The sequence below is a fragment of the Crocuta crocuta genome, unplaced genomic scaffold, assembly GCF_008692635.1.
Source record: "Crocuta crocuta isolate KB4526 unplaced genomic scaffold, BGI_CrCroc_1.0 scaffold1098, whole genome shotgun sequence".
Lineage (NCBI taxonomy): Eukaryota > Metazoa > Chordata > Mammalia > Carnivora > Hyaenidae > Crocuta > Crocuta crocuta.
Genome location: NW_027532879.1, coordinates 122,163 through 138,910, shown reverse-complemented (window position 1 = coordinate 138,910; position 16,748 = coordinate 122,163). Strand labels below are relative to the sequence as shown.

At 55.0% G+C, this 16,748-nt stretch overlaps 2 protein-coding genes and 1 long non-coding RNA gene across 5 annotated transcripts in view; all 3 read left to right on the top strand.

The window, feature by feature from the left end:
* The window catches only part of LOC144216330 (CD48 antigen-like), a 114,612-nt gene that overhangs the window by 67,913 nt on the left and 29,951 nt on the right, over positions 1–16,748 (top strand). The window lies entirely within an intron of this gene.
* Positions 2,198–6,621, top strand: LOC144216323 (protein turtle homolog A-like). The gene is made up of 3 exons (XM_077745648.1): positions 2,198–2,310; positions 3,972–4,364; positions 6,401–6,621. Exons 1-3 carry the CDS (start codon positions 2,238–2,240, stop codon positions 6,619–6,621), a joined length of 687 nt encoding a protein of 228 aa, XP_077601774.1. The 5' UTR covers positions 2,198–2,237.
* On the top strand, positions 6,685–7,906 carry LOC144216326 (uncharacterized). The gene is made up of 3 exons (XR_013330650.1): positions 6,685–7,107; positions 7,300–7,390; positions 7,607–7,906. It is a non-coding gene; the product is annotated as an uncharacterized LOC144216326 (long non-coding RNA).

The window sequence follows — 16,748 nt, the reverse complement described above, 5'->3', positions numbered from 1 at the left end:
TTCTTCATGGGGATGTCTTTCTGGTTGTTCAGCATCATTTGTTGAAGAGACTGTCTTTTGTCCATGGTACTGCCTTTGCTCCTTGTCAAAGATCAGTTCACCATCTATATGTGGGTCTATTTCTGGGCTCTTTTCTGTTGCATGTTCTATTTGCCTCTTGGCTCATCTCTCCCCAAATCTGTACTGTCTAGATGATTGTAACTTTATAGGAGCTCTTGAGGGAGAGGGTGTGTGAGCTGTCCACCTTCACTCTTCTGCAGCATGGTATGGGCTCCTCTGAGTCATTTTCTTTCCATGCAAACTGTAGAATCATGTGATCAATATCTACACCATTACCTGCTGGGATATAGATTGTTTTTGAGCTAATGGACTGATCACGTTGGGAAGAATGAATATCTAGATAATAATGAGCCTTCTTATCCATGAACATGGTCTATCTCTGCATATATTTAGACTTCTCTGATTTTGCTTATGAGAGTCTTGTAGTTTTCCTCATAAAGATCTTTGCATATTTTGATCAGTTGGGGCCTAAATAGTTCACTGTTTGGTTTCAGTGTAAACGGAACTGTGTTTTCAGTTTCAAAATCCATTTCCTCATTGCTGGTGTGAAAGTGAGTAATTGAGTGTCATGTAGGAACCTTGTGTCCTGCAACTGTGCTATCAGTCTTCATCAGATGATGAGTACTTTTGCTTCTTGGTGTATATATTCTTTGGATTTTTTACATAGAAACCCATGTCACATGTGTACAAGTTGGTTTTATTTCATCCTCCACAGTTAGTATACCTCTTATTGAATTTTCTTAAGGTTGGGGAGAAGCAAGCCCCACCCTGAGCAGGGCTGGAGGAACTGCCTCATGTGAAGCAGGCAGTACAGGGGGGAGACTGTGGTCAGCAAGGGCCTCTGTGGATCTCAGAGACCACAGAACTGCAACCACAGGCCTTGTTTCCTCTGCCTGGGGGTGTGAGAAAGGTGAGAGGCTGCCTTGGGGCAGGCTGGCCTCCCTCCCCCTTCAATGTCACTTGTCAAGGTCAGGAGGGACTTAGGTTTGGAAATATCTGTGGCCTAGGAGCCTGAGATGTGGGCCTGGTTCTGCCACATTCTGGCTTCAGGACCATAGGCTCATCAAGTTCCCTAAACGGGTCCTGACTTTCCTCATCCATGAAATGGCCTCTCAAAGCGACTGTGCCTGTGAACCACAGAAACCTCGACACACTGTGGTCAGTGAATTAGCTCTCTTGTTGTCCAGGATGGCGGGAGGAGATGGAGATCCATATCCGGAGGGTGAAAATGTCCCTGGTGTGGTGCCAGCATGGAGTGCACGGTGGCTGCCCCTCCCGTGTCCCTGACCTGCAGCTGCTGGGGGCTCCATCCTAGGCCCTGGGCCCCACCCCCCATGCACTGTTGTTCATGCAAACACTCCTCCCCTGAGAGTGCTCCCCAGGGAGTAGGGACAGGGACAGTGGTATGGCTGACCTGCTCCCCATCTTGCTGGAGTGACCAGTGGTGAGCTTCCCAGATGTGGACTCTATCCAGGAGTTTCTTCGCACGAGGCTCAGGGACTGAGCCTTCTGAAGCACCATCCATGTTACGGGATGAGAGCCGGGGAAGAAAGCAGTGTTGATGCTCTCCTGCCTGGGGTGCACAGCGCAAGTCAGGGGCCCAGACTGGATGCGTGGACTCCTGGAAGCCACACTGTTGAAGTGCAGAGAAAAGCAGAAGGGAAATTTGACCTCTTAAATGGTTTAAAGACATAGGACAGGCCCAAAGCACGAGGGGAGGGGGGCCCAAGTCCTTGGTACAGTGGTTAGTGTGACTCTGCCCCTGGCCATCAGCTGTCCCTGGGGAGCAGGGCGGCAGGGCTGAGTGTGAGGCCAGGGACACAGGGAAGGGGGCTCGCTGGGTGCCGGCTGAGGAGCTGAGGTCACCAGGCTGGTGGGGCCTTCAGAACGGGGCCCCACACACCCAGGATCTCATTGCGGTGTGTGTGGGGGGGATTGTTATTACATTCATCTGTCATCATTCCCTGATCCCAGTGCAGGGGTGGAGGTAAGAGGAAGCATCTGAATGGCTTTCTTTAGACCAGCCAGCTTGTTCTCAACAGTTAGCTCCGCCCCTGGGGTGGGAGGAACTAAGAGCGGCTCTGGGTGAAGCTTTCCCCCTCTCTTGCCTCTGCCTTCTGGATGTTTCTTCCCCTGCTGAGTAGGCCCAGAGCAAGCCTGGAGGGAGGTAGCCTGTGATGGGAACACACCCAGAGGCCCTGCGCCTGTGCTGGGCCCCCTGGCTCCTGGGATTCACCAGCCTCCTCCTCAGTGAGTGACTCTGGTCTCTGGGCGGGAGGCTGTTGTGCGGGGCAGGGAGGGGTGCTCCTGTGGATCTGGTGTCTTGGGGAGGACCTGACACCACCTCTGTTGGAGGGCACATGTGGGGCTTCTGGTTTCCAGCTCAGGGCAGAAGGGAAAGAGGACAATGAGCGTTTGGCTGTGGTGAAGCCTCACCTGGGTCCCAGGAGCCCTCACAGGGTCCACACGTGCTGGTCACTGACCCTTGGCTGCTGCATCAGATTGCTGGGGTTGTGAGTACAAGATCCCATAGACCTGATGGCTTGAACCACATCAAGCTGTTGTCTCACAGTCCTGGAGGCTGTGATCCAAAATCAAGTTTGTGACCAGTGTCTGATGGGAGAGATGGAGATCTGTGCCGTTGGGACCCATGGCATTTGTGTCCTGACTTGCTTAGAGGGACCTGGTGGCCATGTCCCCTGCCGTCTCTGTGCACCTTGTCTGTGCCGTGTCGGGGTGGGTCCTGCACCCAGGGCACGTGTCTGCCCCGACCTCGTCCTGCACTGGGGGTCAGAGGACGGTGACCTCTGGAGGGAAGGGACAGAGGAGGGGCCGGCAAGGGGCTGAGGACTGAATCCCTGTCATTCTCCTGGCCGGCCCGGGGCAGGGATAGTGTGACCACCTTCCCACTGATGCAGGAGCTGAGGGCCTGGGCCTGAGGGCTAAGGGGTGCTGGGCCCGGGGTGAGGGCCCCAGTCCCATGAGGGAAGCTGGAGGGACTGGGGTGAAGGCCGGCCATGCAGCCTCACTGACCCTGACACGGGCCTGCCCAGGAGGGGACAGGATCCACTTCTGTCAGTGCCATCCCAGTCAATGCTGCTGTGTCTCCTGCATTGACCCTGGGGTCTTTGAAATTGACCATGTGGGCTCACAGCCTGTGCAGGTCAGGACCTGAGGCAGATACACTGGGGGCTGAGTCCATGGGCCTCTCAGACTGAAATCCAGGTCTGTGTGGAGCTTAGGGAGCTCAAGGTCAACTGGGAGGGTGTGGTCTCCCTCACCCCTGCACTTGAGGAGGGAAAGTAGATCCTGGGGCTAAACTGATGCCTCCCTCCTCATGGGTGCTGGCCTGAGGTTGCCCTACATCCCCACAACATGGATGTGCCCACAGCGCAGCCTCAACATGGCAGCAGGCTCATCAAAGAAGCGAGGGACAGGGTGTGATTGAGACGGAAGTCACACTCTTGTGAGACCTGCTGTCACTGAGTGACGTCCATCACTTTAGATGAACTCCGCTCCTCAGAGCAAGTCACAGGGTGCAGCCCCTACTGCAGGGCCAGGGCTCCCTCGGTGTGTGGGCTTTGGGGTCTCTGCAGCCACATAGGAAGCTCCTTCTACACTGTGCACTGGGCATTGACCCAGTGTGCTCAGTGGTTTCTACCCGTGATGTCATCACGTCCAGACTCTCAGATCAGGCGGTTAAGACACTCAGGTGAGCATTTAGGACCGTGTTCAAGGGGACGCCCCACTAGGACCAGGACATGATTCCAGCCTCGCTCCAGGTTCGCGCTGTGTCCCGCCCCCCGGAGTCAAGGGATCCACTGGGTGGAGTTCATTACCACGATGGGGTCTATGGTTTTCTCCTCGTGCTTTATGAAACACACTCATGCTTTGTGTTTCCAATGCCCTAGGCGCCTTCAGCACTGGGGTCAGGAGCTCTGGGGCCCATGGATCTGGAGTGCAGGATTCCAGAAACCTAGTTTCCCTGAAGGGGACTCAAGGAGGTTCTGTGGTGTTTCATGTGACCAGACATCCAGAAGTACCTCCTGAAGCCAAGCTGGAGAAGATTTCTTGGGCCATTAAAAACGAGTCAAACTACATACTCCTCCTGCACGTCTCTCCTGGGGTGGATGTTCCAGAATGGGTCAACCCCCAGGACAAGTTCAAGGAGAGGCTCCATGTGCTCAACACAACAACCCTGAGGATTGACAAGCTGACCCTCGAGGACAGTGGGTGGTACCGGGCTCGATGCTCCTTCAGCACAGGGATAGAAAATGCCCAGTATTTCCACCTCAGTGTCTACGGTACGTGGTGGCCCCTCCCCCAGGACAGGCTTACCCCCTGCTTTGGTCCCTGGGAGTGTCCATGGGCCCCTTGCAAGATCCCTTCCAGACCCCAGACTTCAGGCTCTGCTTCTCCCCTGAAATCAGAAGCAGCGTGTTCAGCACGAGTGGAGGCGGGGCTGAGACTCCCAGCAGGGGTGGATCCCTCGGTGCTTCAGGACAGAGAAGGGACACGTGGGGAGGTGGGGGTTTGTAGGAACCCTTACTGTGCTCACGGGACACGTGTCCTTAACTGGTGTGGTGGCGGCTGTTGCTGCTGTCACAGATGGACCTACAGGTGTCTTAGTGCAGCCTCAACCCCGTGTGCACCTGTGTGTGGGTCAGGGTCAGACCCGGAGACACTGTGATGTGGGTCAGGTGTCCGCAGGGCTGTGCTCCTTTTGGAGTCTCCAGGAGAGGATCCGCATCTTTCCTGTTCAATCTTGTACTGGTGGCCGCATCCCTTGACAGGTGGCTCCTTTCTCCACCTTCAAAGCCGGTCCTAGAAAGCTGAGTCCTTTTGGTTGTGCATCCCTCTCCCCCTCCTCCCCTCCTCCATCCATGTGTGAGGACACTGTGATCCCACCGCTCATGTCCAGCGATCCAGACCTTCTCTAGTTTAGGGTCAGCTGTTTCGCTACCTCAGTTCCCCTTTGCCATGGACCCTAAGACATCTCAGGCTCTGACAGTTAGCACGTGGTCATCTTTGGGGACAGTGATCACCAGTCTCATACACAACCCATGTGGGGTCCTCCCTGCCCTGTCCCTCCTCCTCTACACCAGCCTGAGGCCCGTTCACTCCCAGACTCCCCGGACGCAGGAGATGTTCACAGGGTGACCGTTCCTCAGACACGCAGTCAGCCCTCTCTCTGTCTCTGTCTCTGACCCCCCTGTGGAGGGAGACATCCTGCTCCAAGGAGAGCGGATCCTTCAGCCTCAGGTCCCTGAGGTCCCCACACTGCCCGTCAGTCTGTCTCTTGTCTTCCACGTGGACGGCAAGTTTATGCACGTTCTAAATGAGCTCAGGGTGTCCATTCCTTGGGTCCCCACTGCGTTTCCCACAGTGGCCTCTCTGCTGGGGGCCGGGGACCATTCTCGGGGCACCAGAGCTGCCAGGTGGAAGTTGTGCACCTCGGGCCGTGCGGTCCCGGCCAACATTCAAGCATAGGAGGAGGGAGCCCAGGCATGAACAGGACAGATCCTTCCGTACCTTTCTTGTGTCTTTAAAAATGTTTTTTTTTAATTTTAAATTTTTATTGAGTTTTGAGAGAGAGTGACAGACAGAGAGAGCATGAGCAGGGGAAGGGCAGAGAGAAGGAGACAGAATCTGAAACAATATCCAGGATGTGAGCAGTCAGCACAGACTCCAAGGTTGGGCTTGAGCTCACGAAATGTGAGATCATGACCCGAGCCAAAGTAAGACGCATCATTGTGCCCATAAGATGCCCCTTGTCTTCTCTTTCTTTTAGGAGAAATGCCACTTTCTTAGAAGAATTGGGTTCTAGTAAGAGGGGTCTATATGTATTTTCTCCAGAGACAATTTGAGATGTGCTCAGTCTAGTGAAATCACCTGGGGCTTCACTCAGTATCTCTGGTCCTTAAAATTTGTTTTTTAATGTTTTATTTATTTCTGAGTGAGAGAGAGAAAGAGTGAGAGCAAGTGAGAAAGAGAGAGGGGCAGCATGAGTAGGGGAGGGTCAGAGAGGGAGGAAGATACAGAATTTGAGCCAGGCTCCTACTCTGAGACAGTGGTCACCACAAGTCTGACGCCGGGTTCGAACCCACGAACTGTGAGATCATGACCTGAGCCAAAGTCCAATGCTTATCTGACTGAGCCACCCAGTATCTCCTTCCTTATAGTCACTTGTTGTACATTGAGGTCAGTTCTGTCTTATCTGTAAAATGGACTCACCGTCCTCCGGGGAGGAGCCAGGGCGTCAGTGAGATTCACACGAGGAAGCAGGAGTGTGATGCTCTCCACTCACGGGACACCCTGTCCTTTGTCCCTCCTGCCCCAGAGCCCGTGCCCCGTCCCCAGGTCCTGGAGGACACCCTGTCCCTCACACGAGACTGGTGCAATGTCACCCTGGAGTGCCATGCCACGGGAGCCACAGANCCCTGCCCGGTCGTCCTCCACCTGCTGCAGGGGTGCTGGCTGCCCCCAGGGCAGGTGATTGGACGTGGTGTTCCTGGTCTTGTCCCTCCTTCCATAGTCTGCACCCCCCTGAGTATCTGGTAACCTCCCCCTCCTCCCTCAAAACTGAGTTCATCTCTCACCTCCTCCGGGAAGCCCTCCCTAAGACCTGCATACCTGCTGTAAACCTCTAGTGCACCGCATGGCCCTGGTGGCTGCCTGTGCGTGTCCCAGCCCCGCCCCCACTGATGAGCTCCTCCAGCGCGGGGACCCTGTCCTGTTCCTCTCAGCACCCGGCCCCCAGCAGGGCTCAGAACTGGTTGGTGAAAGCACCTGCCATGTCCCCCCTCTCCAGCTGAGACCCGTCCCTTCAGACGCCTCCACGTGCCTGGCAATGGGCATCTGACATTGTCCCTTGTCTTTTCCTTCTTCACCGTCTCTGAGAGGGAGAAACAGGTCCACACGGACAGGCCGGTGCGTATTTACTTCGAAACATCCTGGGGGCTCTTGTGGTCGTGCTGCTGATCCTCGGAGCTGGGCTGTACCTGCGGTGCTCACGTGGGAAGAGGAAGAGCTTGGAGACTGGGAGAGGCAGGTGCACGTCTCCTTCCCCTGCCCACACCCCTCCCTCCCTCACTGACCCTCAGCTCCCCCCCCTGCATTTTGCTGCTCAGGGAATGTCCCCCGGGAGGCTGGTGGGTGTGGGCATCACCGTGGGGGTCCTGGTGGGGGGAGGGCAAGGTTCCCAAGGCTCAGATTCAGCTCCGTGTGTGTGGGGCTCAGGCGCAGGGTCGCAGGAGAAGCCCAGGGACCGTGATGGTGGCGTCCTCTATGCAGGGTGAGCAGGCCGATGCCCCGGGACGGCAGGGACAAGGTGAGACCTGGGTTCCCCCCCGTCCCTGTGAGCCTGGGTGTGAGTTGGTCAAACCCACTCATCTGCACTTTCTGGCCTCGTGTTTGTATCCCTTTCAGACATGCAGTATTAACACGGGTCCATGCAGTGCTGGGCGCTGTGGGGGGAGGTCATGTGAGCAGCACGGCATCTGTGGGGTCCCTCTGGGGCCTCCCTGTTCCTTTGTCTGCATTCCAGGGATCGAGTGAAGCACATTTACAACAATAGACCCCTCTCCGTCCTGTCTACACTGAGGTCCGCACGCCAGGCCAGGTCAGGATGGAGATTGAACTGGAAGCAGCAGGGAATCCACCCTCGGTGGTACCTCATTATGAGTGTGAAGCCTGAAACCCTGGTCCCGCCCCCCCCCCCCCCCCGACTGCTCTGTGCAGAGTTGGATTTAGGCAACATTTGTGAATTTCTACACGAAGTCCTTGTGTACAAGTTCACCAGAGGACCCAGGTCGTGGTAGATCAAGGGGGACCTGAGTATGTAAATGGGTCCAAAACTGTGTTCCAGTTCCGCTCAGCCTCAGTTCCTTGGCCTCCCTACACAGACCCCAGGCTCCCCACATGGACGACATCAGTCTGTCAGAAATGTCAGTCTCTGGGACAAAGTCATTATGAAGTCACAACATCCAGTCTCATCCAGTTGAAATCTCCCAGCTGTCAGGATGTGTGTTCTCTCTCTGTCTCTGTCTCAAAACTTAATAAATAACACTTAAAAATGAAAATAGATGAAACTGTCTAAGATCTACTCTGGCTTTGTATTTTCAATCTTAGTTTAAAAATGTGTATTTTCTGTGACTCTGACTCCGCCCTCAGCAGGTTCCCCACCCGCCCCTCCCGCTCCGTCTATACTGGCCCATCCTCTGCTGGTCAGCGCCCAGCCCTCCTCTCTCCCCAGGGGACTCCAGCTGGTGGCTGGGAGCCTGGCTGTGCTGAGGCCACGTCTCCAGTCCTGACTCGACACCCTCTCGCGGCTCCTGATCGACATCTGCTCTTGGAAGCCAGAGTTTACCTGCAGGAAACTGAATTTTTGTCTACCAGGGGCCTCCCCCAGCTCTGATGATATTTCTCCCTGGATCAGGTCCCACCATCCACCCACTCACTTCAGCCAAACACCTAAAGTCCCCTTCGCTTCGTTTGTTCCACTCTGGCGTCCACACCATGGACAGCAAGTGTGTCCAAATTTAGCCCTCTCTGTGCACAATCTTCTCACTGAACCCCGCATCGTACTGCAGTACACGGACCCAACCTCCTTCCTGTCTGCAAATGTGCAGGTCCAGAACCTGGACCGCCTGGACCTGGCAGTGTAGGGGGGGTCTCCACACGGGGCTCATCCTGAGGCACTCAGGAATTGGGGTGGGAGAGGAGAGTCCCAGGTAGGCAGCCCTTTCCTCAAGTGCCTCTGTTTCCCCTTTCTGGGGCTGTTGTAGTGGAGAGAGACAAACCTGTGGGTGGTGGAGGGGCATGACACGTTTCCCAGTGTCTCTGGCAGGTTAAGGGCCACCTGTCACCTCCACTCCTCCCTACTCTCTGCTCTGCCCTTCCCCCTCCCCCCTGCCCAACACCTGTTTCCCAAGGAGCCTCTGGAGACCCGCAGCAGCAAACACCCTGGGACAGGCAAGGGCCCCCCAGGAGCCTGGCAGACACGCTGACTGTGCACCCTGCTCTTGCCCAGGCCACCCTGGGCCACCCTTCCTCATCGCCCCCCTCCCCACCCCGCCGCCCCTACACACCAGGCTGGCCGCCCCAAGGGCTCTTCCCAGGGACCAGCCAGACACAGTCGCGGAGAACCAGGCAGCGAGGCTGGGGAGCGTCCTGAGCACGGGTGGGCTGCTGTCAGGGCAGGGTGCTGGGTCAGGGGCTTCCCTGAGTCCCAGCCTCATCAGGTGCAGGGCTTATAGGTGAAGCTGTGTGCACAGCATCCCCAGGTGGACGATTTTGCAGGGGTGGCGGACACATCCATGTGTTCCAATCCCACCTTCAGGGCCCCAGGGAGCAGGTCCCTCCTGGACACCGCAGGGCGGACAGCACAGCCCTCCCTCCGGCCTAGGCCAGGGCAGCTCCGCTCAGAGTCAGGTCTGAGAAAGGAGTTCAGGAGCCCAGTTCTATCCCGGAGCCCGGGGCGTGCCTCCCACCTGTCCCCTGGTGTCTCACCTGCCCAGCAGGAGGTGGGTCACGGGGCAGCTCTGAGGCCCTTCCCGCCCTGGGGTCCCCGGTCTCTAAGTCAGGGTGGAGTTGATATGGCTCCTGACACCTCTCTGATCTCAGTCTCCTCCCTGTCTTGCCTGGGCTCACGCAGGCTCTGGGCACCTGCCTCTCCCTCTTGGAACACGACAGGCCTGGTCTTGCCTGAGGCCATGACATGGGCCATCACTTCCCCCAGGCAGGCAGTTCCCCAGATGTCCAGGGTCACTTCTCACCTCCTGTGGGTCTGTTTTTAGAGGTGTCCTTGGTGACACCTGCTCTGACCTCGTAATGTGACTCCAGATCCCCACTCCCCTTCTTCATTGTGGGCACCTCCTAGGGCCTGTCTTCTCCTGGGAAAATGAGTGCGGGGCAGAGCCTGTGCCGGGAGCTTCGTGGACGTGTCTGTGCACCTGGCCCAGGGGCTGGCACACAGCAGGCGCTCATGAGCAGGTCGTGGAAGGAAGGAGTCCACCGTCCGGGAGGGTCTGGGTTGGGGGCCCACAGTCCCCCCTCAACAGCTCACATCAGTGCATCCATGGGGTCCCGCTGCTGCGACCAGATAGGGCTCAACAGACAGGAGCAGCTTGTCCATGAGCTGCCCTGTGGGGAGGGGGGGGGCTGGTGGGGAGAACACGGCCCCGCCAGGCCAGTGTCACTCACCGTGTCCAGAAATGGGCACCCGATTTACCTGCATCAGGATTTTCAGTGCTAACTAGGGGGGTGGGTTCTGAGAGACCCTCCTCTGCATCGGGGGTGGGGCCCGCAGGTCAGAGGAATGTGGGAGATGCTACAGGCAGATCCCTCCTGAGATACACTCCCTACTCCTGTGGGGACATCTGATTATTTATTTACGTTTTTCTAGATGGGTGATATTAGAAAGGTAACCCATTGTTTTAAGTTTTTAAGGTTTATTTATTTTAAGAGAGAAAGAGCACGAGTAGGAAGGGACAGAGAGAGAGAGAATCCCGGGGAGACTCATGGTGTACAGCAGACATCAACAAGGGGCTTGAACCCACAAAACTGTGAGATCATGACCTGAACCAAAATCAAGGGATGGACGCTTAACCGACTGAGGCACCCAGACGCCCCAGGAAACAGTTTAGATGCTTTAATCAGATTTCACAACATATATGACTCCGGGATCCACGTTCCTTCTTTCTCTTTTAGTGCAGAGGCCCTACGGAGCTCCTCTAATTAGCGTGTGATTCTTGGCCTGATCTGGGAAACTCCCACTTACAGGTGGGTCCCTTCTGTCCCTGTGCTGGGGCCTGCACCTGCTGGGGCAGGGGAGAGATGCATGCTCACTGGGGTAGGTCAGCGTGACAGCAACTGTCAGCTCTCTCTGGCCGAAGCTGCAGGAACTGGGTGGTCAGAAGCCCGAGGAGCAGAGTCAAGCAGGCAGGGCCTCGAGCTCTGACTTGAGCCTCGAACCCCTTCCGGAGAAGGCGGCTCAGAGCCCAAGGCCTCGTCTGTGGGGCCGCCTGTGGGAGGAGTCGTCTGCTTGATTCAGGTGCAGAGTGTGACTCATGTCGAAGCCTGGTGTCCAGAGAATTGTCCCAACTCGTCCGTAAGGCCTGTGGGAGGAGACCCTTCCTCCGTCCAGGAAACATGCATCGTGCGCCCACTGCCCACGTGACCTTGTGACCCTGAGGACACATGATGGAAAGGCCGTCCTGCACCTCAGGGGCCCCGATTTCCTATGGAAGCTGCAGACCCCACCCCCAGCTGGACGGGGGCCCAGCCAGGGAGGAGGGGCCGTGGTCCTGCTGCCGTGCTGTCCTTCATGCTCAGGTGGCCTGGGACACGGATCCCCCCGCAGTCCCCGCCTGCCGGGTGGCTGTGCTGTCCTGTCCCTGACCCCAGCCTGCTCGGCCTGGCTCTGCCTCCCCCCTGTGTGCTCTCCTCACTTCTCCCCTCTGTCCTCAGGCCTCGGGCTGAGTGGCTGGTGGCCCAGGACCCGCTGCTGCTGAGGGCTGTGTCACCGTGTCTCCAGATGCCTGTTGTCAGGTTCCTTCCTCTTAGGGCTCGGCCATGTCACCTGCCACCCTCCATGCATGGGGACCCTCCATCACTGAATCACCTTCCTCCTTCCCACCATGCTGCATGTATATTTAGCTCTCTGTCTGTCTGTCTGTCTCTCTACTAGTAGACATTCTTGCATGAGGGGCTCGTGTTACCTCTAAGTGGAATTCCCGCCCGGCCAGCCTCGGCCACCCCTGGGACACTGTCACCCAGACCCGGAGCAGGAAGCCCACAGCACTCGGACCAGCCTCCTCTGCCTACAGCTGCCTGGGCCTCCATCAGGGACAGAGACCAGGTCCTCTGGGGCCTGAGCCACATTTGTTCCCGTGACTGCGACTCCTACCTTTCCTGGTGTCCCTGTGCACCCACCTGCCCCCCATCCGGTCACCCAGTCTCCCTCCCTAGAGCCACCTTCCTGTTGAAAGAAAACGCCGAGGCCCTCTGGACTGAGGCTCCCACAGCCTTCCCCGAGCGGATTTCTGTGTCTACCTCCCGGCAGCCTGGGCGCTTCTCTAGGACAACGACCTAGGTTCCTGTCCCTGCTCCCCTGTGCTGCACACAGTAGGCGCTCATGACCTGTGTGTGCAGCTGAGCTGGTGGTGGAGGGCTTCTGGGCACAAAGTCTCCAGCGGCAGTTCTGTCCTCGGCCGCCAGGTGGCGGTGGTGCCTGTGCTCAGGGCTGGGAGGGAGGATGCTCAGGGAGGCTTGGGGGGCTCAGGTGGGCCTGAGGGGGGCGGGGCTACAGAACTACTCCCTTTGACCCCAAACCCACCACAGGGNGGGGCTGGGGGCGGGGTGGGTTACCTGGGAAAGGGGGATCCCTTGAGGATCCTGAGTGTGAGACTCAAGATCCTGATCCAGATTTCTGGGGTGAAACAGCCTGGAGGGGAGAGTAGGACAGATGCTGAGACAGATGCTGAGGGTGAGGGCAGATTCCCGGGAGGGAGATGGGACACAGGGGTCCCTAAGGTGGCAGGTCATTGGCGGTAAATACCTGGTCATGAGAGAAGGTTTTGCTCCCTGGAATGATCCTGACTTGATGGACTGAGGAAAGGCGCCCACGTCAACAGCACAGCCCGCTTCCCAGTGAGGCCTCTGTCGTCCTGTCCATCCCTTCCTGCTCCCCTCTCTGGGCTGGGGAGGCAGTCATCCCTGTCAGTCAGGTGGAGACGCTCTGAGAGACAGAATGGCCAGTGCTGGGGAATCTGTAAAAGCACTGGTTCTCCCCCTCCCCCCAGTAACAATCACATTCTACTTTATCCCCCACTTGGACCACTTGCATTCTGCCTGGTCCCCCTTGAGAACATCCCATCTTACCTGGTGCCCCCTGGAAGCACCCCCATCCTGCCTTAATTCTCCCAGGAGAACCCCATCCCACATGGTGTCCCCAAGTAGCACCCCCATCCTGCATGATCTCCCCCAGGTGCACGCCCATACAGCCTTGTCCCCCCGGAGCACTCCCAGCTGCAGCACCTGCCCGCCTTCACTCTCCTGCTGCAGGGCCCTGGGCAAGTCACCTGCCTCTGTTCACATCCAGTTTCTCCTAAGCCCAGAGAGGATGCTAATGGACTGTCGTCATCAACCTGTTCATGGGGTTAAATGAAAAAAAACAAACAAACCATAAATCAGTGCCTAGCATTACGTACTCAGCAAATAGTACCTATATTATTTTTTTCAAGTATATTTCTTCATTTTGCGCGCGCGCGCACACGCGCGCGCGAGAGAGAGAGAGCAGGAGAGGGGCACAGAGAGGAAGAGACAGAATCCCAGGCAGACTTAGCGCTGTCAGCCCAGAACCCAACCCAGGGCTCCAACCCATGAACCCATGAGATCAGGAGATAATCCAAGATCAGGAGTCAGACCCCCAATCGACTGAGTCACCAGGTGCACCCAATAGCACCTACATTAAAGAGGAAGTCTAGGGGTGCCCGGCTAGCTGATCTGTGGAGGGTGCGACTTGTGATCTGGGGGTGGTGTCGATCCCCAGCCATGTGGGCTGTGAGCCTACTTAAAATATGTAGACTGAACTTTGTTGGCTTAAATTTTATTTGATTAATTTAAAAGTGTTTATTTATTTGGAGAGAGAGGGAGAGAGAGAGTGCACATAGCAGGTAGGGGCAGAGTGAGAGAGGGGGAGAAAATCCCAAGTAAGCTACATGCTGTCAGTGCTCAGAGCCCAACACCAGGCTGGATCTCAGGAACTGAGAGATCATGACTTGAGCCGATGTCAAGAGCCTGATACTTAACCCACTGAGCCACCCAGGTGCCTCTGTTGCCTCAAATGTTCAACGATGAATGACACAGAGGAAATAAATCATTTAATGCCTCACTGGAAGACAGCTCCTGATGACAAATAACAGATTATACACATATGATGAAAACTAGAGCAAATGAGTCTCCTTTCCACTTTTGTATACCGAGCCCTGCTTCTCAAGGGAACCCATCCATTTTCTCACAGTTCATTGTAGCTACTGTGTTTCTCAAAGCTACTTTGTATCAATAATCTAGATACATCAATGTTTTATGTGCCACTAAGTAACATCAATTCTACCATGTATCCTAATCTCAGAACCCTGCAACATGAAGCAAACACCTGCCCATGTGCTCTAGAGGGGGAGGTGCCTGCACTCCTCTCCCATGAGCCCCCAGGGCAGCCTCTGACTGCAGCCTCCTTCCCAGTCGTGCCTCAGACTCTCTCTTGGTCTCATTTCCAGCTGCCTCCCCAACACGCCCACCCCCGTCCCCCACCATGCCCTGTGGCCTTTCTCCACCNCAGTGCTGGAAGTTGACACCTGAGGGGATGCTTCCATCTCCTGGTCTGTTACTCACACGAGGCCATTCCCTTAGAAATGGAGGGGAGAACTCAAAAGAGTCATAACACATTGCTGACAGGCACTGCCTTGGTCAGTGGTCAAGGTCAACATCAACAGTGACAAGTGGTTCTCTTCCCAGGACAAGTGTCGGGTACCTAGGAAGAGGCTCCTGAAGATGTGTCCCATAGAGTGTTTTCATCTCAGAGTGTCTTGGTCTAGATCTGGAATGTGGGATATTGTAGGGGTGTGGGGTGGAGGGGAGAGTACCAAAGAGCATCTTCTCCATGACCTAGGGAGTTTACAGTTGAAACAAACCTCTTTGGGGGGGACTCCTGACCAACTTGTCAGCATGTAGAACTGGGGTCTCTAAAGTCTATGAGGTGGGTCCTCGGAAGTTGTCGGGATTTCCCCCGTCTGCACAGGCTCCTAGCACTTTCTAAGTCAGGAGGGGTGAGCCCCTTCCTCAGGCTTGAGGCTGCAGAACGGAGAAGAAGCCAGAAAGCTGTGGAGCATCCCTGACACTCCCTGAGAACAGCGCTGCAAGGATCCCCTGGAAGATCTGCCTTCCTTCCAGAAACTGAGGGCCAGAGGCACAGCTGGGACTGGACTCCTGGGTCCCAGGTGCAAAGAAACTGCTGATCTGCAGGTGGGGGGGTGACTTGGGGAGCAAGTGGAACAGGCCTAAGTGATCTTTGAAGCAAAAAGCCCACCCGTTTCCATATATGAGCCCATCCCCATCATGACCTTGGTGGCCTTGTCCCAGAAGGACTTGCCAAAGTTTCTCTTGACGGTGGGCTCACTTGGGCCTGTGGCCTCCTCCCTGCCCGTCAGCCACTCTGTGGTCTGTGAGTTCAGATAAAGGGAGAAAGACATGTATCTACCATTATAGTAGCACACAGAGTCTTTTCACTGCTGTAAAATCCTGCGTTCCCCCTGTTCATGACTCCTCCCCCAACCCAGGGAAAATGCTGATGATTTTACCATTTCCACAACCTTGCCTTTTGGGGCGCCTGGGTGTTTCCATTCATTAATTGTCTGACTCTTGATTTCTGCTCAGGTTATGATCTCATAGATTTGGGGTTTGAATCCTTCATTGGACCCTGTGCTGACAGCTTGGAGACTGCTTGGCATTCTCTCTCTCTCTTTCTCTCTCTCTCTCTCTCTCTTCCTCTGCTTCTCCACTGGGTGCTCTCTCTCTCTCTCTCAAAAGATATAAATAAACATAACAAATTAATTTGCCTTTTCCAGAACGTCATGTAGTTGGAATCATCCAGTGTGTACCCTTCACATTGGCGTCTTTCATGTGGTAACATGCATTTAAGTTCCCTGGGAGTCTTTTTGTGATTTGATAGCTTGTTTCATTTTAGAGCTGGTGATGTTCCCTTGTCTGGATTGACCAGTTTATTTATTTATTCATCAAGTGCAGGACCACTTGGTGCTTCCAGGTCTTGGCAATTATGAAGGAAGTTGTTAAATACATCTAGGAGTAGGTTTTAGTGTGAACTAGGTTTTCAACTCCTTGGGCAATTACCCAGGAGGGAAGTGGCTGGATTGTATGGTAGGAACATGTTGAGGTTTGCAAGAAACCACAGGCCAGTTTCCAAAACGGTGGCGCCGTGTTGCATTCCCAGGAGCAGGAGTGAGAGCTCCTGGGGTGGCGCCTTCTCACCAGCACAGGGTGGAGGCAGTTCTCAAACTGTGTCATTCTAAGGGGTGCAGGGATGTCTCATTGCTTCTGTTTGCATTTCCCTGAGGACATGTGATGTGGGGCATCTTTCCTGTGCACTTTCCCACCTGTGTATCCTCTTTGGTGAGATGTCTGTTCGTGCCTTTGGCCTCTTTCTTGATTGGGTTGTTGGTTTTCTTCTTGTTGAGTTTTCAGAGCTCTTTATATATGTTGGCTAACACTTCTTTATCAGATATGCCTTTTGCAGATTTTTTTCTCCGTGTCTGTGGCTTGTCTATGCCTTCCTGTGATTTTCTTTGCAGAGAAGTGTTTCATTTTACTGAATTCCTGCTTATCTCAGCGTTCCTTCATGAATTATGCCTTTTGTGTCTTTTAGAAACATACTTGCCAGTCTCAATAACATCTAGATTTCTTCTATGTTATCCAGTAGAGGTTTCCCCCGTCTTCATTTATATGGAAGTCACTGATCCACAGAATTAATTTTTGTGAAGCCTGTGAGCTCTGTGTCTCAGTTTTTTTTTTTTTTTTTTTTTTTCTGTTTTTTTTGCTTTTTCTTTCTTCTTTTTTTCTTTTTTATGTATTTTTATTTTCTATTATTCGCCTTCCCTCCTCCCTCTTTTCTC